General features: G+C 33.5%; 1 protein-coding gene across 2 annotated transcripts in view; it reads right to left on the bottom strand.

Moving 5' to 3' along the window:
- Positions 1-23,938, bottom strand: part of PRMT3 (protein arginine methyltransferase 3) — a 74,265-nt gene that overhangs the window by 39,951 nt on the left and 10,376 nt on the right. For both annotated transcript variants that reach the window (XR_001145487.1, XM_004682980.2), the window contains exons 6-10: positions 22,436-22,595; positions 21,054-21,195; positions 17,669-17,734; positions 13,881-14,002; positions 9,102-9,201 (exon numbers count right to left, since the gene is read on the bottom strand). Coding sequence is in view for 1 of the 2 variants with exons in the window: in XM_004682980.2 (XP_004683037.2) it covers positions 9,102-9,201; positions 13,881-14,002; positions 17,669-17,734; positions 21,054-21,195; positions 22,436-22,595 (590 nt within the window). In the remaining variant the exon portion in view is untranslated. The remainder of the gene's footprint in view (positions 1-9,101; positions 9,202-13,880; positions 14,003-17,668; positions 17,735-21,053; positions 21,196-22,435; positions 22,596-23,938) is intronic.

Here is a 23,938-nt window from a genome sequence, read left to right on the forward strand (position 1 = left end):
GTGTACGTCCTCGATCTGCCTCTTCTGCTCCCCGCTCTATCTCCGGTGAGCCTCTCACCGCCCCTGAGCCTCTGGCCTGTACCCCAGTTCTGTATGCACAAATAAATAAATCTTTAAAAAAAATAAATAAAAATAAAAAATAAAATAAAAAAGAATAAGTTCTCATACTGTTTTCAGAACAACTCATTTAAAGACTAAGTCTGAATACAACAAATATGCTGGAAGGAAAAAAAAAACATCTTATTAGGTCAGTAAGTGGGCTTCTGACTTGACAGCATTTGGCAAGTCAAGTGAATGAACTTGGTGAAAACCTGAGACAAAAAGCCATGGCCAGACAAGGTAAAGAATATAATAGGCAACTGTTACTGACATCAAAGCAGAAACAACCAAATTCAGTAAGAGAGCAAATGTGAATTTAAAATGATACTTCCCCACTCCATGGGGAGTTAATTCAATTATATCATGGAGAGTAGTCAAATATAATCTTCTGCACCACCTCCAACTGTTTTAAAGCATAAACAAGGCTTCAAATAAATTTACAAACAGTTTCCAATGATTAGATGGCAGGAAAAAAATCTCAATCTCATAATTTTAAAGTGATTCTATAACATACTCTGTTGAAAAATACAGGTATTCTCATAGCACAATTGGCAAGAAAGTCAAATAGTAAGATCAGTATTGAGGAGAACTGGACAGTAACTAGTACTAACATATGCATTAACACTTTTACACATCAACCTCACTTCTAGGAATAAGAAAAGATATGTATAAGAGTAGTATTTATAGTTATACAAAGAATGGAAGAAATTCAAATGAGTGCTAGCAGATAAACATTATAGTAGAAATCAAGATTTTGTTCACAGAAGTGCTACAATTATAAAATTAAAGCGTTCAAATAAAAATTTCATAATCTTAAATTGGGAATGACAACATAAATGATTTTTTAATATTAAAAATTAGCCACGTCACTCCACTAAAAAAATACAAGCAATGACAGTCCAGTTGCAGTAAACACTGCCAGAATCCAGATTGTGATCTCTAGATTTGTTAAAGGGACATAAGATATTTACCATTAATCAAAAAATAGGTCAATCTGAACATAAAAAATAATGATATTAAGAGGTTTTGATTCAATGTGATAAAAATTAAAAACCACCATACATGAACTATTCTGGGGGGTTGGGAGAAATGGTAAAGTCATCTGAAAGTTGTGAAGTCTCTATATGTGGGCCTTGTATTCCAGATTACAAGGATACAGGATAGAAAAACATGTCAAATGACACCATGAGGATGTAAACATCAAAATCCAGAATGAGGAAAACCTACAGGACAAAATCAAGACAAATTACCTAATTTCTTCCAAAAAAGACAAGAAAAGGGATGGGGCTTATTCTATAGATGACAGATTTTAGACTTGCTACCAAAAACATAACCATGAAAAGAAAAATTGGACTTCATCAAAGTAAAATCTGTTCTGTTAAATTCTGCGTTAAGAGAATGAACTATATACTGAAAGAAAGTATTTATAAATTGTGTATCCTGTAAAGGGACTAATAAAAAGAACTACCAAACTCAACAGTAAAAAAAATATCCAGTTAGATATAAGCAAATGACACAAACAGGCATTTCACTGAAGAAAAGACACAGATGGCAAATAAGCATATGAAAAGATGTTTAGCATCATTAGCTATTAGGCAAATGCAAATTAAAACCACAATTAGATATCATTACACACCTATTAGAATCGCTTAAATAAAAAAGTGACAACACTAAATTGTAGGCAAAGATATGAAGACACTGGCTCTCTTATACATTGCTAGTAAGAATATAAAATATACAGTCCCTGTGGGAAACAGGCAGTTTCCTATAGAGCTAAATATGCAATACCATATGGATAGTGATGGTATTCTTAGACATTTATCTAAGAGAAATGAAAATTTATGTTTATGCACCATCCTATACACTAATGTTCATACAGCTTTATTTTTAATAGCCCCCAACTGGATTGTTTTCAAAAGGTAAATGGTTGTTCCAACTGCTGTACATCCATTGCCATGGAACACGACCCAGAGTTTAGGAATAGACAAAATCAGCACATACACTGATTTAGGCAAACCTCCAGGGAAACACGCTGAATGAAAAAAAGACAGTCACAACAAGTCACATTCTATATGACTCCATTTGCTGTTCATTTTTTTTTTTTCCAGTTAGTCCCATATGCTGTTCTTAAAATGACAAAGTTATAAAAATTGAGATCAGATTAGAGGTTGGCAGAGATCAAGGTCAGGAATTTGGAACAATAAAAGGCCATAAAAGGACAAAAGGGGAGCACACCATGTAGTTGAATTATTTTATATTATGGTAACAATATCAGTATCTTGGTCATAGTATTGAACTGTACTTTGTGAACTTGTTATCATTGAGAAGAACTAGTAAAGAGTACAACGGATCTCTGTATTATTTTGACAGTTGCATGTGATAACTACTATTATTTCAAAATAAAAGTTGAACAACAGAAGATTTATAAATTAAACAAGTAATTAAGTTTTGCATTTAAGCAAATCAAATATAAATAAATATCATGAAACAGAAAAATGTGAATATAGACTATATATGTTAAGGAATTATTTTTTTTTTACATAATTTGGAATTGTGGCCAGGTTGATAATTTGGTTAGTCTCAATACTAGCACAATAAATACGCATTTTAAAAATTCCTTGTTGGCAAAATAGTATAATGGTGCAGAGGTAAAAATGACAAAATATTGATAACAGTGAAGAAGGGTGATTCATTCAAAATCTATTATATTGGAAACCTTTCAAATTAAAAATAACAAATCTAATATTTCTGCATTTATAATTATCTCAGGTACATGGCTAAAACAACTGCAAACCAACTGGTGGTGAAGTTCCAACATCAAACCATTTTCTACAAAGTTATATGGAAAACATGCAGTGTATCAGATAGTACTAGAATACAGCCCAGAAAGTCAAAACAAATGGAAAGTATTAAGGTTAATAGGTATGGATGATGTAGGTATGGACGATGGAGAGATCAACAAATATGTAATGGTAATTCTAATAAACAACCACTAGACACCATCAGTGAGAACTCAGAGAAGTAACATCTAGCAAAAGCAGACCTACAAAAGTGTCAGCTATTATAATTAAAAATACAAAATATAAATTGGTGGTGAGAAGTTCAAGGGGATTACAACTGAGATGAGAAAAAAAGCACAAAATGAAGAAAGATGTAAAAACTAAATTAAAAAAAACAGTGTCTGTGGCAAATAAAGAGACTTGAAAATAGTAAAAACAAAAAATTTAAACACCTAGAAATTATTTGTGTAAAAAATTAAATGGATAAAATCAACAGATTAAAGATAGCTTCAGAAAAAGCCAGCAAACTGATAGGCTGGATTGAACAAATTACCCAGAATGCAGCCCAGAGAGTCAAAACTAATGGAAAGTATTAAGGTATAACAGGTATAGACAACGGAGAGGTCAACAAATATGTAGTGGTAATTCTAAAAAAAAAAATTTATTAATCAAGATACAAAAGACTCAGACCATAAAAGGAAGTTGATAAATTTGACATAATAAATTTGTCTACTTGTCGGCCCTCCCTGGTGGTGCAGCGGGTTAAAGCACAGCACTGAGAAGCTGAGGCCACTTCCGCGTGAGTTCGATTCCCGACTGCCCCAGAGGTGACCACATGGCGTGGAAGACCTCTCTTGGCCCGCCTGCTGCTCCCCTCAGCAGTGTACTTCCTCGATCTGCCTGTTCTGCTCCCCACTCTGTCTTGGTGAGGCCTCTCGCCACCCCTGAGCCTCTGGCCTGTACCCCAGTTCTGTATGTACAAATAAATAAATCTTAAAAAAAAATTTGTCTACTTGTCAAAATGCACCCCCAAAAAGTGAACTGAGAAGTCATGCACAGACAAATACAAATGACAATCAGAAATCCATCAAAATAAGCTAGGGTGTCCTGTTGTTAAAAAAAGACACTTACATAATCACCTAAAAAAAAAAAGATTTATTTCTTACATTACTGGCTAACAAGTATTATTGTATTATTTCTCAAAGTTAATTTTCCCCATGAACACCAAAATCTTACTATTCTAAACATTCTCCTTACTAAAGTAATAAATAAAAAGTTTGCAGAATGTGATCTGAAATCTAATTTTAAAAAGTGTTAAGATTAAAATTAGGAGAGATTGTAGGTGGTGATTAAGAGGACAGATGAAAACAAACACAAAATGTCACAAAAAATGTAATCATATATAAGTGGCCTATTCTTTTATCTGTATTCTTTTTGCTGTTACTTTATTCTTAATTAAGATGCCAACACATCTATTAAAAAATACTCTTAGGGCCCTCCCTGGTGGCACAACGGGTTAAAGCACTGCAGTAAGAAGCTTAAGCCACTTCCACATGAGTTCGATCCCCGCCTGCCTGGGAGGAGATCCACATGGCAAGGCAGACCTCTCCTGACCCGCCCGCTGCTCCCCTCAGCAGTGTACTTTGTCGATCTGCCTGTTCTGCTCCCCACTCGGTCTCTGGTGAATCCTCTCACCCTCGGCATCTCTGGCCTGTACCCCAGTTCTATATGAATAAATAAGTAAATCTTTAAAAAATAATACTCTTAAAAACCACAACCTTCCACTCACTATTCAAATATTGTATCTACCTGTTTATATTTATAATACTCAAACTATTACTATAACATATGATTAATTTATCTGAACTAGGCATGCTCAGTACCACTTATTTTGCTAAAAATACAGTACGTTTTAATTCAATCAATATTAAGAAAACTATTTAAAAATTTACAACTCAAAACAATCCATCAGTTGGTTTTTATATACTTTAGTACTAATTTTAGGCAGAATCAATTAATGAATGGGAACCGAGGGTCTTCGGCTTTTATAAAAGACTCATATGCTAAGAATGTTCTCCCCATGTATTAGCATTCTTTCCTTCAAGTATATTTCATTTGCAACTTTTACTGAATAATCTGTGATGGACTATGTCCATACTAAGTAAGTCCTGGTTGCCACTGTCAGAAGAACTGAAAAAGTTACAGTAACAATTAATTATAAAACACTGTAAAAGCAGTAATGGAAAAAAACTAAAGTGCAAAGGATCCTCCCTACTTTACAAAGAGAGGCTTCACATTTACATTCAAGGGATAAAAAAGGAAAGTTGCATGAAGATGAGGCTTGAAACAAGTTCTGCAGAACTAGGAGTTCGCAAGACAGTGAAGGTAAACACTAAAAGAAATTTAGTAAACAAATGTGCAACAAATATTTTGCTCTTACAAATCATCAATAACTTCCTTTAAAGGGGAAACTAAATCTGCCCAAAATATGCTAAAGAAAACATCATTGCGGAATAAGACATTCAAACACTAAATCTCATCAAAAGAACAATTTTTACAATTTATGTAACTGTTATTTTTTATTTTAAAATTTGTAATTTAAAAGTATTATTGTGTGGCCCTCCCTGGGGTGCAGCAGGTTAAAGCACAGCACTAAGAAGCTAAAGCCACTTCAACAAGAGTTATATCTCCAGCCTGGAGGTGACCACATGGCGCAGCAGATCTCTCCTGACCCACCCACTGCTCCCCTCAGCAGTGTACTTTGTCAGTTGGCCTGTTCTGCTCCCCACTCTGTCTCTGGTGAATCCTCTCACCACCCCTGCACCTTTGGCTTGTACCCCAGCTCTGTATATCTAAATTAAGCAATGGAACAGTTAGTGGACCAGAGTAGAAGAAAACAGATGCTCATGTCTGCAAAATACAATGCCTACAATGCTATACTGGATTGCAAGTTTATTAAACATCTGTGTCCAATTCCTTTGGGTATATTCTTTTTTAGTCTTTCCTTGTTGAAAATACTTTTAAAAAGAAAAAAAACATAGCTATATAGATTAAAAATTAGTTATTCTAGATTTTGTATCCTTATTACGCTGTATATAAAAGAAAAATAAATCAAGTAAGCCTAAGCAATATTTTAATTTTAAAATGTTGATGGCTGAAATGGCATGGTTTCACTGTGGCTTTAAAGCTAAAATGTGGCTTAACAATAGATTTAAGCCCTCCCTGGTGGCGCAGTGGGTTAAAGCACAGCACTGAGAATCTAAAGCCACTTCTGCATGAGTTCGATTCACGCCTGCCCCGGAGGTGACCACATGGCGCTGCAACCCTATCCTGACCTGCCCACTGCTCCCCTCAGCAGTGTACTTTGTCTATCTGCCTGTTCTGTTCCCCTTTCTGTCTCTGGTGAAGCCTCTAACTGCCCCTGAGCCTCTGGCCTGTACCCCAGTTCTGTATGCACAAATAAATTTTAAAAATAAACAAAAAAACAACAATAGATTTAAAAGCCAGTTATTTACCAAATGTCCAATGTTTCAACTAAAGTAAGAATGTTGAAATATGCTTGATATAGTTTAGAAAGCATCCCTACTTCTTGTTTAAGTATGAAATTGGAATTTTCTAGTTTCTCAGCACAGAAATCTCATAAGTACTGAAGTTAGGTGACTTAAAATTTTAGTGTAACTCTACTTGAAAGCTTAATGCAAATTTCATAAGGCCATAGAGTTGACTGCCTTAGAGTAACTGCCATAAATTGCAGTGTGTAATAGTTCAACTAAAGCATTTAACACAATGTGCTAGACTTCAGTTCCACTGATGCTTACAATGAAACGCAGTAATAAAAACTTCTAAGTTATACCTTTGTGTAGAGGAAGAATCCAAGTTCTCAGTTATCACTTCTTGGATACAATGAAATGTCTTTTTTAGTGAAGGAATTCTGAAAGTATCTTAGCGTCAAACAACTAGTTCAATCCATCACAGGTTCTACAGAGAACATACCTGACCAATCCTCCAAAACTAAAGGTGCCCTTTAAATCAATTGTTGCTTAATGGGGAAAACATAGAAACCAGAAACAATGAAAAAAGTGGAGAATTAATACAGGAAGTTGGTTACTTACAGGACAAATGATATGAGAAATTATCAAGAGAGGAGAGAGACTCCTTGGTGTTAGTAATACCAGTCAGTGGTGTTAGTAATACCAGTAAGTGGCGTTAGTAATACCAGTAAGTGTCAACCATCTTAGGCTGGAGAGACAAGGGAAAACGGTACTGCTACAGAATCCTGAGGTCAGGGTGGTCCAGCGGATAGTGTTACTATTACAGCCTATCAATAGGAATAGGAGTCACAATGGAAAAGTTTCTGCCAGTAAAACTACCCGAGTCAAAGTGTGAAGAGAAGAAATGCTCTGGCCTCACCTTTCTTAAACTCATCCAAGTTCACACTGGATTTCCCACACCCAGTCTAGGAAAGCAGCCTGCAGTTAATCCTCCTTCAATACAGAAGAGAAAGCAGGAAAAAAGGGTATTTAAAATGGATCTGAGCTTAAAACCAGCACACGTTTCAATGAAGTTTACATCATAAATGTGACCATCTCAGAAATTCACTCAACACAGCTTAATTTCTTGCTACTACACTGATGCTAAAAGATTTCAATTACACATTAATACTTCTATATTAGCTTTCATATTCTGAAACCAAATTTCTTGAACATTAATATGCAGAAGTATAATTCTGCTAGGTAGGGCAAGAACTAAACTAGTTTTTTTTTTTTCAAAGATTTATTTATGCATACAGAATATAGGCCAGAGGTGCAGATGAGGTGAGAGGATTCACCAGAGTCAGAGTGGGGAGCAGAACAGGAAGCTCCATGATGCTGAGGGGAGCATTGTGCAGGTCAGCAGAGGTCTGCCGCACCATGTGGATCTCCTCCCGGGTGGGGATCAAACTCATGCTGAAGTGGCTTTAGCTCCTTAGAGCTGTGCTTTAACCCGCTGCGCAACCAGGGAGGCCTGAACTAGTTTTAATCAAATCTATTAAAATTCTCAATTGAGTGACAACAAATTTACTAAATAATGTGCTGTTTACTTTGCCTATAAAGTCTAATTTGGAAAAAAAGATAAAATAGCCCCTAAAAAACCAAGGATAAAGTCAGCTAAATTAGTCAGAAACTATTAAAAACTGTTACCAAGTTAGTCTCAAATGTCCTGTCTCCAAAATATCTTTTTTATAGTCATTAAAGAAATGTTGAATATTTAACTATAATTAACTAATTTTGTAGCTTCTCCACACCATTCATTTTAAAAAAATCAGATTAATAAAAGCTCTTTCATATAAAAAGAATAGTAATATTGTGATTAAGAACTGCTAATAGCCAGTAACGCAAGCAATAAAAAAAAAACAAAACCCATACACACATTTTAAAAAAGTGACCGCTAACAATGACAGACACTGGCTATAAACAAACTAAATTAAATCCAAACACTTCAGATGCTTCCTGAAATTTCTGCTTCTTTGCTAGAATCATTACCACTTTAAATTTATAGACTATTTTCAAAATATAGATTTTTCTCAAAAGATTTTATAAATTCATTTAATGAAAATATATACAATCAACTATAGATTTTTTAAAACAAGTTTAAAACTGTCCAAGAGATTAAAAATCTGTCTATATAAAAATACAACTTACCTTAACTTCACTGAATTGGAATATCAGTTAAGTCAAATACCATTAAATTTACTGTTTATATAATTTTAAATAAATATCAGAATATATTAGCTCATGATTTTAACAGCAAATTGTAAGTCATAGAATTTAATCTCATTATTTTAATAATGCAGTGCATACTATTTTATGTGATAAAGGATACAAGCAGATAAAAAAGATAGATTTATTATGATAGCAAGAGTGGCAACTTGTAAGTTTTGATGAAATAATATCAGTGAGTCTTTCCTTATTCTCAAAGACTTTTAGGAAAACATATTTACATTGCTACATATTTAGAAAGCAAAGAGATAGTAACTATTTACCATGATTTTAAAGTTAAAAGCCAATTTATTCTCTATTTTAAAAGACAGTGAATACCCTATATTTCAGAATAAAAAAAGATTTAAAAAATTGTAGCTATTTTTAAAATGCCACCATTCAGTCAATCAACATATAAAATTAAATGCAGAAAAAATCTGCTTTGTTTTTAAAGAATGAAGTATTTTTTTCTGCAAACACTTACCATCCACTCAGATATAATAACATCCACCTTTTCTACAGGAAGATGAACTTCTTCAATCTTTCCTTTAATTAATGTAACAGTATCTTCAAGTTTATTTAGTCTGAAAATTATCATATTGAATTAAATTAGTATGTTAAACAGATTATGAAAGGCAGTCAAATTATGTAACTTCTTGGCAACTATTCATATTGTTTGGAGGAACTCAGAAGTATGTCACTCCATGAATGCCCAAGGAATCTTTTCTTAAATATGGCAATATACTAAACACTATTTTAAACTTCAGCCTTAAAAGAAATCTGAATTTATTAAGAATGCACGCCAATATCACTGTCTCGATGTTTTAAGTAGTATGTCAGAGCCTTAAAAGAAATCTGAATTTTATCAATTTTAAGCAGAATGTTAGAACGAAGCCAACAAGAAGGCAATACTAAAAATAAAATGCAAAGCAATAAAATGAAAGCCAAGAGGGCATTTACCAATAAGGCGGGAACAGCACTGCACCAAGAAAGGGCAAATAGCGGCAGGGCTTCCTGAAATGCAGGCAAAGTTCTATTTCTTGTTATTTATGCACACTTATTTGTGTGATAAAATCCCGTTTAGATTTTACAGTTTTTTAGTATGTACGCTACATTTCACACAAAAGTTACAAAAGGATGTTTATATCACATCTGAACTTTTTCAGAGGTATTAATGAAATTACTATAGTTGCTTACTGTTGACTGAAATATTTATTAAGGTTTTAACAATTATAAACACTTCAAATAAAACAAAAAACAAGCTTCATAAAAGCAAAATGTCTTTACTGTCTAGAATTATCTTCAGAATGCTTATGCCAAACAAGATGTGCTCTGTAAGAGGCCATCTGCTCAGGATGTTTACTGTCTGCTACAAGTCATAATCCTACTTGCATCAGTAATTACTTGCTCAAATATGAATATAACAGGAAAGACTAAGATTTGAAGGAATGCCCAGAAAAAAAGTACTAAGGTTACAATTCCCAATAAATCTATATTTTAAAAAATAGCATTCAGATAACCTCATTCCTGCTACTGGTCATCTTAATCACTACCTAATGTGTCACTTATGAAAAAAATAAATGTTACTTTTCCCAAGTGGCTACTCATTATAACTTATTTTATAGTGAAAGCATTCCCAACGAATTCCATTCTAAAAATACCTGTTCAAGAAATAATATAGCTTTAATCTATGTGACATTCTAGTAGGAAAATTTAAAACAAACTTAAGTCTTTTTAAAAATCCAATCAATACTGAAATTTTTTTTTTCCAAGAAAATTTCATTGGAACAACTAATATTTTCCTATCTTAAAATTACAAATTTAGGCCCTCCCTGGTGGTGCAGCGGGTTAAAGCACAGCACTAAGAAGCTAAAGCCACTTCCGCATGAGTTCGATCCCCACCTGCCCCGGAGGTGACCACATGGCGCGGCAGACCTCTCCTGACCCGCCCGCTGCTCCCCTCAGCAGTGTACTTCGTCTATCTGCCTGTTCTGCTCCCCGCTCTGTCTCTGGTGAAGCCTCTCACCCTCCACATCTCTGGCCTGTACCCCAGTTCTGTATGAATAAATAAAAAAAATTTAAAAAAAAAAAATTACAAATTTAACTTTTCTTTATGACATAGGGACATGATCACAATTACCTTGCACTGGGCATACAGAAATAAATGACACAGCCCATGCACTGAAGAACATAGCCTAAGGGAAAATAATATTAAAGAGCATAGACAGGGTACAAAATGGGAGATCCTGAGTCCTTGTGTGTGTGTATGAGTGAGAGAAGGTAGCCAATATGAAGAACCATAAGTAGTTTAGTAAGATCAGAGCAACAATGTGAGTTGTAGTAACAAAGTTGGCAGGTAGAGGTTATGTTAAGGATTCTTTATCATAACACAATGAAAAGCTAGCTAATTCAGGATTTTCAGAAAGAGAAACAAAGGCTAAATTCATGTACATCACCCCATTATGATTTACATGAAGATGTGGTCTGGTAGGATGATAGATATACAAACAGCATAAAGAGCCATGGCAGTTGTATACAATGACCACCTCATCAAGTATGCAGAACTTAGTTATTGACAAAAGATTATAAAGTTCACTTACAAGAAGACATGTATAACAATTGCTACTAAAAAAAAAAGCATATGGGAGGAAAGCGGTGAGGGGTGAGGTGAGGAGGGACGAGTAACCTGATATAAAAATGTACAGGTGCAATACTACTACTTTGCTTTCCGTTCAATAGGGATTCAAGCACACATATTTCTCTTTGTTTCTCAATCATACAGAAATGACAACAGTGACACAAAATGTAGTGAGTCGATAAATGCATGGAGAGTCCATAAGATGATTATAAACAACAAACAAACAAAAAAAACACAAAAATTCTGGTAATGGGGGAAAGAGGAGTTCAATCATATTGGTGAACCTGTGAAGAACCTGCACTCTGCCTAGTATCAGTTCAGATTACAGTGGAGGTAGGAGCCATTCTTCATATCACACATCCCTGGCCTCAAGAGTTAGATGAAATGCAACAGGACCCAGACAAGGTCCTCCTCTCCACTCCTCAGAGAGAAAACTGACAGTTATTTTCAGTCTATTCAGAAATGTTAACAAAGTAAAATGCTAAACCATTCCAGGCAGGTGGCAGATATCTGTACACATCTCATGAAAAACAGGATGGGTATTTTTTTTCTTGTTGTTCCTGGACTCTATGCCTTGCTATAATAAATCTTACCTGTGAATACAATTTTATAGTCATGTGAATTATCCCCATGAATTACTGACTACAGGATTCCACCTCCAAAACAAGGAACACTGAATGGACAGGAAATTAAGGAGCCAGTGGGGTGGGGAAAGACATGAGTATAGCTTCTTTGTCAAGTATCTTGATCACCTGCATTACCTGCAACAGAATTCTAGGATTTGAGCAGCAAAATAGCTGTTTAAAAAATCATTTTAGCCTCATCAGCAGTTCAAAAATTTTTTTGCTTGATCTCATATGCTATTTCTTTTAAATTCAAACAAAAATCTAAAGACACATTAATTGTATTTAAAGATTTTGTCCTCATGTATTTTGTGATCAAAATATTCTCTACGCTTTTCTTAACATTTTATATTTAATATTACTCTAGATACAGGCAATAGAAAAGATTGCATCTTTAGTCATACTTAGAAAGATTACATTGTGGTATCATGATGAATTAATCTTCTTCTGAAAACTCTTCTGCAATAACATCCCAAAGTCTGAAAAATAAGCTAGTCCATGGCTTAGATAATAGAAACCAAAAGCAGTCAGAGAAATGGTAAAAATATTACAAGCTGCCTCTGCTACCTGAAAGTGAACACAGTATACAATTGTTTGGCAACTGAATAGCTTTACTATTCAGTTGGCTATGTTTTTGAAATGATCTTTCATTGCAGAGTTCAAAGTATGATAGCAAGAGTGAGAAACAATCTCTCATTCTTTCATTCATCACTTACGAGAAGCAGTTGTCCCTGCTAGTATAATAACATCTCTGAAAAATCATATCTATTTTATTCATGTCTGTAACCTCAGAACCACAAACCTGACCTCCTTTTTAAGTCAATCTATCAATAACTAGCTTGTGTTCTCTCTCTCTCTCTCTTTATATATATATAAAATCCACATTATATCTAACCCCATATAATTGTATGTTAGATCTCTTAAAACAGAGGTAAAATTATTTTATCATTATTTTGATCACAATAAAAAAACTGTAAGCTGAATATATTTAAAAGAATACTGAAATACATGTTTTACAAATATCCATCTTTTAGAATTTAAAGTATGTTTTACAGATGGAAACTGATAAATTTTATAGGAATTTTTTTGGAAAATAGATTTTTCAGATTTAAAAAAAATTTATTGGGGTAACACTGGTTTACAGTACTGTAGGTGATTCAGACACATAGAAAGACATACACCAGGTCAGCTCTATCAGTGCATGACACCCATCGTCAATATACTCATAATCCTCCACCAGGGTCCATTTGGTCCCCTCCACACTTGCTAGCTGCCCTCTCTGTACTCCTCTCAGACCTTAATTCTATAGAAAGATTTCTAGGATTTGTTTCTGGTTTGGTTTTAACAGGCACTTTATTTCATTTACCTATATTCCATATGTAATTGAAACCATTAGATATGTGTCTTTCTCTTTCTGACTTGTTTTACTTAACATAATCCCCTCTATTTCTTCTATCCATGTTACTGCAAATGGCAAGAGTTCATCTTTTATTATTGCAGAGCAGTTTTCCATTGTGTATACGTGTACACATACCTCACCTTATATATTCCTTCACCTGCCCTTGGACACTTGAGTTTTTTCAATAACTTAACTATTGTAAATAGCGCTAATGTCAAAAAATGAGAAAGAACAGATATCTCCTCTCTTCAGTTTTAGTGTCATTTGCTAAAGAAAATATTACTAACATAAATATTCAGTTTTGTATACACTAACAATATACCTTATATGTCAACAATTTATAGTTTTATTAGCATATTTATAGCCATGATTGGAAAATCAGAAAATCAGTTAAGAATAACTCTTCAATGAAAATGACAAAGATTATTCATAGATCAAACATGACTAGTTCATCTGATTTAAAATTTTAATATTCTCAAATGAATTTTTACTAAAAGGCAAAAGTCTTGAGTCTGCACTAGAGAGCTATTAAAAATAAGAAGACCTGTTAAATAGTCATCAAATTTACAAATAATATTAAATCAAGCCTTAAAATGCATCTACCTTATAATATCCATTGCCTGGTAAATTATTTCAGACTGATCAACTCCAAGAACCTTCTTTGCACCTGCTTTAGCAGCAAACATCGAAAGAATTCCAGTTCCACAACCAACATCCAAAACCACCTGGTAGTTTAGGGGGAAAAAAAAGATGTTACTAACAAGGTCTCCTATTTGTGACTGGGAAAAAAGAACACAATATAAATTTAAATATACCACTCAAATGTTGTTATTTCTACTTAAGAACACTGTTACTAGGGGTTGTTTTAAATTTAAGTTGGCCAGTTGCACAGCCTACTGCAATCAGGCTCAACAATGCTAAATTCAAAAAGATTTTTTAATATGAAATGAGTAATTTCCTTGAACATCTTAATAGGGTAATGCTCTGTTTTTAATTCCCTTATTGCCAAACTGGCAAAACACAACAAAAATAACTTTTACTCTGTAAAAACTACGATGGTCACCAATGGGGAAAGATGAGGACATAGTATGTAAGATGCAACCTGTACAATATCACTGCCAACAAGAAGAAATTTTTTTTAAATGACAAGTAAAATGTATTAACCAAATAAAAATTGTATAATATTGTATAATATCACTGAGAAAAATTACTGAATGAAAAAAGCAGAGTTGAATGGATATGCATCACACTCAAATCAGAGTATGTGTTCTTTTCTAAAACTGCACACATGGATATATAATATTATATATACTTTTTTGCATACATATGCCTAATATATATAAAGCAATTCTTATTTAACCCTCATTTTGCAAATGAGAAACATGAACTACAGAGAGGGAAAGAACAGGTTCAGGATCAACAGCTAGCAAACTCTAAAACTAGTATTGAAACATAGGTCAATTTGCTTATAAAGCCTGTATTCAAATTATATTTTCAATGCACATAAATTATTTATTACATCTAGCTCAGAATTATAAAATTAGGCAAATAGGCCCTCCCTGGTGGCGCAGTGGGTTAAAAGCATTGCACTAAGAAGCTGAAACCACTTCCGCATGAGTTCGATTCCCACCTGCCCCGGAGGTGACCACATGGTGTGGCAGACCTCTCCTGACCCACCCACTGCTCCCCTTAGCAGTGTACTTCGTTGATCTGCCTGTTCTGCTCCCCACTCTGTCTCTGGTGAAGTCTTTCGCCACCCCTGAGTCTCTGGCCTGTACCCCAGTTCTGTATGCACAAATAAATAAATCTAAAAAAAAAAAAAAGGCAAATAAACTAAAACGTGATAGATTTAAATTAACATTTTGTAAAATGATGAAAGAGTTGATTCATATTTCTAAAAAGAATAAGTGAATCGATTTTAACTGTAGATAATAATCAAACGTATAATGAAGGCACCTAACTGGGAATTTCCTCAATGGACTATAAATAGAAATTAATTATGACTGGGTGATAACACAATTAAATGCCACCCAAAGTTAAATTAAATCCAAGACCATATGGTCTCCACAGGAGCTTTGTGAATTGAAATAATACTGAGAAAGGACCTAAGGAAAGGAAACAAGAACAGAGGAATTAGGTGAAAAGGAGGAGGGAAAGAGAAACACATTTTTAATTAGCAACACCTTTTAGAAAAATAAATTTTTACAATGTATTATTTGATGAAGAAACAAGCATCTTAAGCCAATTATTAAAGGATACTCCCAACTTTTTAATAAGCCCCTTTTAAAGTTTGGCAGATTTAATCTTACCAATAAAAGGAGTGGAACACAAAATAATTACACATTATGAATGTGCTTTCCATTGTAAAGCAATTTATCTGAAAATGTATAGTGAATATATTTTCATATGAACCTACTGAGATTTACTCTGAATACAGAAAAACATTCATTGTCACTTAAATTCTCAACAATACTATGATTACAAAGACTGGAGTCTTTTCAGTATTTTTTTATTACAAAACAGGTAAATTCAGAAGCGTATTCAAAAAGAAACATTTAATTTACTCTAATGGTATTCTTCTTTGTTTTATAAAAACAAAATGACATAAATTATGAACCAGAAGGGCTTAAAAAGTCATTTTGCTATGGACCCAAAAGAGATTTACTACTTTTTACATAGTGTATGTATATATATGAGTGCAGGTAGAAAATCTGGTTCCCAGATAAGTGCATGTTTAAGTTCTATTTTACATAGTAAGGAAAAATGGAAATCTGGGCATAATCAGACTACAGAGCAAAAACTTTAATGACAACATAATTCCATTCACTGAAAACAAAGTAGCTTTTTATTAAATAAGTTGTTTATTTGTGTATAGATATAAAAACTAAAAAATTCTAAGTTTCTACTACAATAACATATAAGAAGCATAAAAGCTAAGTACATAGAACTGACAAAACCCCTAATTTTAAGAATGAAAGTCTCTTATTTGTCTATTGGGGGAATCAGCAAAAATACACCATCATAAAGCTTTCATGACATGCAAGGTTTTGACCTTAGGTCAGAAGACTTAGAGCATCATGTAAATTGTGTAACTGTTCCACTAAGCTAAGACACAAGTGAAAGATTGCTCCTGGGGCACTTATGGAAAATGGAAGGTCAAACTAGGTTATATTCCAAGCAATATATAAATCAAGAAACTTTTCAAAATTTAAATGTAGTCACTGCTGCAAAATCATTTAAATTCCATGAAATAACCACTGAGAATTATCATTTGAAAGTGGAGATGACAGGGGCATTACCAAAACCTTTAGTATTTAAAACCAAGTATGTTATCAAAAAACATGTTCTTGAAGTGGAAAGAGTGGGGGGTAATTCTCAAGCAAATTCCCAAAGCAAGGCAGAAGTGCTAATATTCTTGATCAAATCAGTGAAATAATTTCTAATAAACAGAAAACAGAAAATCTGAATTTTTAAACAACCTTGTCAATGTAGAGGAGGGCAATAAAGAGAGTGATAAAGAAAAAACTGAAAGAAATTCACAAGTGAAGAGAAACAAATGACATGATTTCAAACACATATACACAAGACAGTAAGAGATATCTCAGAAATAGCCTGAGGCAATATTATGACTAATTATAAAATGTGAAGTGTCTCATAAAGAAGCAAATGTCTCATAAAAGCACATAAGAGATTTTAAGTGTAATACTATTATATATTAACTTCTGAAAACCACTAATTTTTTTTTTAAAGATTTACTTATTCATACAGAACTAGGGTACAGGCCAGAGGTACAGGCGTGGTGAGAGGAATTCACCAGAGACAGAAGGGGGAGCAAAACAGGTGTACTGTCAAAGTCTACACTGCTGAGGGGAGCAGAGGGGCAAGACAACTTGAGATCTGCCTTGCCATGTGGGTCATCTCCTGGACAGGGGTCGAACTCGAACTGAAGCTGCTGCAGCTAGCTTGCAGACTGTGCTGTTTAACCCGCTGTGACACCAGGAAGGGCCTAAAATCACTGATTTTTAACCAATGACAAAACTAGACTAATAATTAAAAGTGTTTTGGTATGGGGTTCATCTGTTATGTTTGAAATTCACAACACTCACAGTAAATCACAAATATGGCTTAAGCAAAATTACTGGGATAAGTAAAGTAACCAAATTATGTCATTGTAATTAATGAATTTCAATTTAGAGAAGAGTATAATATTGAATAACAGCACCAAATAGCATCTCTGTTATCAGAATTTTGCACCACATAGCAGTATCATAAGTCTATCATGAAATAAAGCCAGAGCACAGTAAATCAACTGTCATCAAAAAATGACCCATAAAGGATTTTCATGCTCATAATCACATGGAATGTACACTTTAGCAGCCTATGCTACTCACCTTGTCCTTGAAGATATGTGGATTTTGATATATAAAATCTCGGTAACTTTCTGTTCGGACTTTGTCCTGGGGTGGGGAAAGAAAAACACTGTGTTTACAACAGCATTGTCTGAACAAATTAGAGCTGTGTTTAAGGAGCTACTTGTTATTTTTTTGTAAATTGCTAGTTTCCATAGCTACCTCTTGCCTGGAAAAATCAAACTTATTTTTTCCCTTAAAAAAAACAAAGAATAGAAGTAACACTCAGAGAAAACATTTGCATCAAGAATGCCACTGAATGTCAAATAAGATCTATACTCCTAACAATGTATACATTTTTGTCTTGACACGCATAGTAATAATGACATATAATACCATTACAAGCTTTCAACTGATAACTAAAGCTAAAAGATGAACATAAGGTTTTGCTTCTTTAGGGCATGAAATCTACAGCTGACTCCCTGTGGAACCATGTAAAAAAAAAAAACACAAAATAGATAAATACATATGAAAAATGAAGCTAAAATGAGCATGAGTACTGTTTCCAAGAAAGTCACTGATTCATTGATCACACTTACAAAATTTATATCCTATCTATTTTCTAGAGCTTTCTGTAGAAAATGAAAAGGTAACCCATTTGAGACCTTAATCCTAAAAGATCACATGACCTGGAACTAAGGCAGACACTGACGAACAGCATTTATGTTGCCCATGAACAGAGTTGTTTCTCTTAAATTACCTTATTTGAGGGCCCTCCCTGGTGGCGCAGCAGGTTAAAGCACAGCACTAAGAAGCTAAAGCCACTTCAGCACCAGTTCAATCCCTGTCCCAGAGGTGATCCTCCGGGTGTGGCAGACCTCTCCTGATCCATGCACTGCTCCCCTCAGCAGTGTACTTCGCTGATCTGCCTGCTCTGCTCCCCACTCTGTCTCTGGTGAATCCTCTCACTACACCCACACTTCTGGCCTGTACCCCAGTACTGTATGCATAAATAAATCAATCTTTAAAAAATTACCTTATTTGAGACAAACTGACAACAAATTAAACAGAGTGAGGGGCTTTGCTGTCAAGTGAGTAAAAGGAGTACGATAATCTCAGAATGAGAATTCTAGTTTTGGGTTTTATAGTTGACAAAAAAAAGTTATAACCAAATGCTACAATGTCAAAATTTATACAATTTAAAATACCCAGAAAACATTTTTATGCCTATTGTGGGATTTAAAAATAGATGTGTGGGATTTAAAAATATCTGTTTCATACAATGCTCACCCTGGTTTAATGAAATCCAAAGTATATCAAACATAGTTCCTTGAATATAGTAGTGCTTCAATCTAAGAAATGAATTTTTGAAAAATTCACCGTGTGAAAATATAAGCAAATGAAAGATTTGCGACCATAACCTTTCTAAAAATTTATTCTAATAAAAAGACTAACAAATAAATACAAAATATGGTAATAAATGGAAATTTTAAAACGATTTTACAAATCAATCCATTAAAGAAAACACAGAACAAAATTAGAGGTCTAGTACTAAGAAAGATAATAGTTCCAGACTGGTAAAATGTCATGGAATTTTCTTCAAAGATAAAAATTTAAGAATATATGTGAAGATAGCAGAAACGTCATCCACTAAAAGTTCTGTACCGATGCTTTCTCAATTTTAAATTACTTATAAAAGTCTAAAGATCCTGGTTGTGTCACAACCTGAAAGAGTAAGCATGCTGAAGAACTGTTTTGACAAGGAATAGAAGAAATAGTGCTTGATTCAGTCATATCCATAACTGACACATAACAAAATACATACTGAATAAACTTTTATTTGAATGGAATATATCTATATTTCCTGTGATAGTTAATCAAAGTAATCTCCAGGTGAGTTAATTACCTGGGACAACAAATATGAGGAACTACAACAGGAAAAATATATAGATAAAGATTCCTAAGTTATTCTTAGGGGAAAAATGGTACTGGAAACTTCAAGGTGAAACTTCTTACATCTACACATTCATCAAGGACTTCAGGATTTCTGACCAGATAAGAAGATCTCCTAGTTACAGATAGAGCACTACACCTGTCCAGGCCAGATTTGGAAATATGTAGTCACACATCAGATTTCTCTTATGATTGTACCAAGGACACTCATGTCCTCACTGATCTTATCTGTCTGAAAAATCCAACACAATTTCCATAAAAAAAGCACTAAAGGTTCATGGCATTTAAATTGATGGGGTGATTTAAAATAACAAACATGGCTTAGATTAATTCCTTTAAAGAATTAATCTAAAGAAAACATTCTAGACACAATGGAATTAATTTTAACAAAGAAAGCAGAACAAGTCAGTTTCTTTTAAATTTACTCTGGACTTGAATTAATTTATTACTTATAATAAGATAACTGTTATTTGTAATGGTGTGTCACTACCCAAGTGACAACAAAAACACAACCAACTGTGACATGTCATTAGTAATGACATGACGTTTGCTTTAAAAACCCCCACATAGTAACAATGAGTATTAATCAGCAAACTTTCACTCTCTAATCCTGGGAAACTGATTCAAAGTGTAGGCATTTTTAAATATCCGTGGAGAGCATAAAATAAAACAATCTTTTGAGGAGGGATTTAAGAAAGTCATTTTTTTGTCAGTGTTTAAGGTCATGGCATCTAAAATTCAGAGAGATAAATATCCAAAATTTTCAAAAATTTTTATATTACATGTATTATATTCTAGTAAGGTATTTTCAGGTTTATTGCATTAAAAAATTGTATATTGCTAGTTTATACTCTATAGCACAATACTTAATAAAATGTATAACTGTCAGGTACTTCTATTTTATATGGACATTACCATTATAAAAATTAAAACAAATTCAAATACTTTATTTAACTAAATTAAGAAACCTACACGCTAATAATTTTAAATATAAAAATGTTATACCATTGTGAGATTTATAATTAAACTTTGTACCAAAGAATTATTATTTGCCCAAAATGAAGTCAATATTTTAAATACTAAACTTAATAATTTCTTTGTATAATAAAAGGCAACATAATTTAATTGTTCCTATTGATAGTTGCTTAAGATTAAAATCTGTAACAGTTGATTTTTCCAAAGTTGTATTTAAACCAAAACAATAAGTATTAATAATGACCTCAAAGAGAATTTAGTCATGTGGATGTTCCTATAATCTTTCAACCCAAGATGAACTGTCAAGTACCAAAGAGATTTAAAAACAGAAAAAAAAAAAAAAGGCAAACCAGTTCTCCCACGGCATATGTATTAAGAACCTGTTTTATTTTATTAAAGGAATAGATTTTACTCTACTAGAAAATAAGACTTATTTAATATTCCACAAGAATCTGTATTTCCTTATCGTGGGTTTGGCACATCTGTGCTCTTTTCTAACCTTTAGCATTTCTTCATGTATCCCATAATGCCCGTATGAGCTGAAATAAACACCGTCCTCATCCTCCTGGAGGTCTGCAATGGCAGTAGATGACGAGCAAGTTCTGACATCTGCGTTCATCACAAAATCCTGAGCAAATTGTCTGTAATCAATTTGAAATACACCCTTGAGACAGGTTTATTGGACCATGAAAAAAGGAAAGGCGATAGAGGTTGAGGAAGAGGAAGGGGAGGGAGTGCAGGGCAGACCATGATGAGGCTCAAAATCACATTCTAACTTCAGCAACTGAAGCTCCCTCTGCTGGATCTTAAGCTACAGCTTATTCAAACCCAGCTGTAAGCATCCCTTCTACATTGCATGAAAGAAAAACCCTGTCAATTGCTGGATTATATCTTTCAGTGGAACAAAGGAAAAAGGAAGCACATTACCTGTATTAAACTTTGTTATTTCTATTATCCTGAAATCTTATTTTAGCAGTTAAAATCAAAATAGCATAATTTTCAATGCAATAAATGGTTTTTTAAAAACCATATTATCTCATGGGAAAAAAATGGAAAGTTCACCCAAATTAGGAATTATTTATGGGCACCACCATTCTACCTCTAAAACTCAGTTCCCTTTCTGATCACTGTATTAAGTATCTATACTGTATACATGAAAGAGAAATGCAAACAGGTAGATATTGATTTTATACTAGGTTACCTAGCATCAAATCTCAAACACAGGAAAAGGGCACTGTAATCAACTATATTATCTTTCCTGCTGGACGTTTTGGTAAATCATCAAAAGCAACCAATTTACAGGTCCAGTAGGTAAAGCTAGAAGTACACATGGTGGACATGCGGAATCTCAGGTATGCTTCAGACCTCCTGAATCAGAGTCTAGTTTAATGAGATTCCCAAGTACTTTCAATTCATCTTAAATTTTGAAAGTACTAAGACTGAAGGACGCTAATTTACTCACTGGAAAGAACCAGTATTTGATTTTCTGGTTAGATGCTACAAAACATTTTAACACTTTAAAACCAAAAATTTTAGCCCTGTACTGCCCCCAAACCTAAGGCATGTTAAATTTAAATGCCTAGAAATAAATAAAACAGTAATTCAAAGTAAGAAAATAGCAAAGAATAAAAGCGCCCAAGAAAATATTAACCAGAATTAACCATTAGTGCAAAAGTAAGTCATAAAGAAGTATATTAGCACAGATAAAATGAAACAAAAAAAGTTACTGTATCCACAACATAGAAAAATGTTTCATTATCTTTAAAATTCTAAAATTAAATATCTGCATTGTACTCTCTAGTATATCCTTTCTACCATGTAATTACTTATGTTATTTTGGGGACCTAAACAATTGCTCCTCTGTAAGATTGGTAAAATTACTTCATTCTTTGCAGATCCTCACGTGCTCTAGCTAATGCAGCTTCAGCAGACAGTGCCCTGGCTTCCATATGTTTCAATTTTTCAACAACAGATGTATTTTCACTGAGTCCATTGGGGTATGAGAATGGGACTGACACCGGTTCATAAAGATCTTCTACATCTAAAGAAACAAATGGGCATTATTATTAGGATATCTTATAATGATGAAGCACATACAAATGCATACTAAACGCCTATTATGTGATCAACTGAGAAAAATTACTAAAACTATTTTAATTTAAGCAAACAATACCAAACTATTTCAACTTGAATTCAAAGAACATGCTATTAGTCTTAAGTTTTTCATTAGCTGGCTAAATTGATCACATTATAAGCATTAACTATACCAAAGCAAACCCAAAGACAAAAAAAGTGGAAGACTCCTAAATTTACTGATCACCAGGTCTCTTCCACGTTTATGCATTATACCTCACTTCACCCTCAAAACAAATCTAAGTTGTAAATACTGACCGCTATTTTAAGAGAAGAAAAATAAACTTCATAGAAATTAAGTGAATAAGTAGCTCAAAGTCCTATCATTGTATAATGAAAGTGCTAAGACTCAAGCCTATGCCTGCATTCTTAACCCCTGTCCTTGCCACTAGACAAGGCAACCTCTAGCCTGAGTCTTATCTGTAGAACAGCAGGTAATGCCTTTAATTATTCTCTAAGGGTGGTATGTAGGTAAAGAATTCTTGTACATTCAGTGCCTTTTCAACCGAGGTAGGAAGTGGAATCTAAGCAACATTGTATTTTTCATCTTATTAACCATCCTAATTCCTAAAATTATTCTAAAATCTTCATTTAAATTTAATTTCACTGTATATGTCATTAACTTATGCTGTAGAACTAATTATTCTGTAAACAGAAGTTAATATGAAGCAAGTGAGTTTAATAAAATCCTACTGTCAAATGAAATTAGTCTAAATTAACTCTGAAGCAAACTTAAAAACAATTAAAACAATTAAAAACAATGCAGATACTACATTCTCTCCTTAGTAAAGAGTGCCAGAAATACTTCTTTTTCTATTTGGTTTTTAGCTATGATACTTATAGAGACTTATTCTCTATAAGTTGGGACAAATTACTATGTTTAATAAAAAACATGATTAATTTGTAACATAGATATTAGAACCTAAATTGAACCTGTTATAAAAGGAGTGTAGCAGACCACTAATTTCTAGACATTCTAGCAGAACATTTTAATAAACCCTAAGTTAATTCATTATTCATAAAAAAGGACCGTGTGCCATATTTTTTCCTATTACAATTCTCACTGTTTTGTTTTAAAAATTCTGTCTTATGGATTAGAATTGAATTAAAAAAAAATATTATTCAGCAACCAAAAAAGAGAAACACATGTCTTTTGCAGCAATTTGGATGGAACTGGAAAAGATCATGCTTAGTGAGATAAGCCAGAAAGAGAAAGAAAAATACCGGATAGTTTCACTCATAGCAGGAGTA

This window comes from Condylura cristata, unplaced genomic scaffold (genome assembly GCF_000260355.1).
Source record: "Condylura cristata isolate star-nosed mole 26May11 unplaced genomic scaffold, ConCri1.0 scaffold00015, whole genome shotgun sequence".
NCBI lineage: Eukaryota > Metazoa > Chordata > Mammalia > Eulipotyphla > Talpidae > Condylura > Condylura cristata.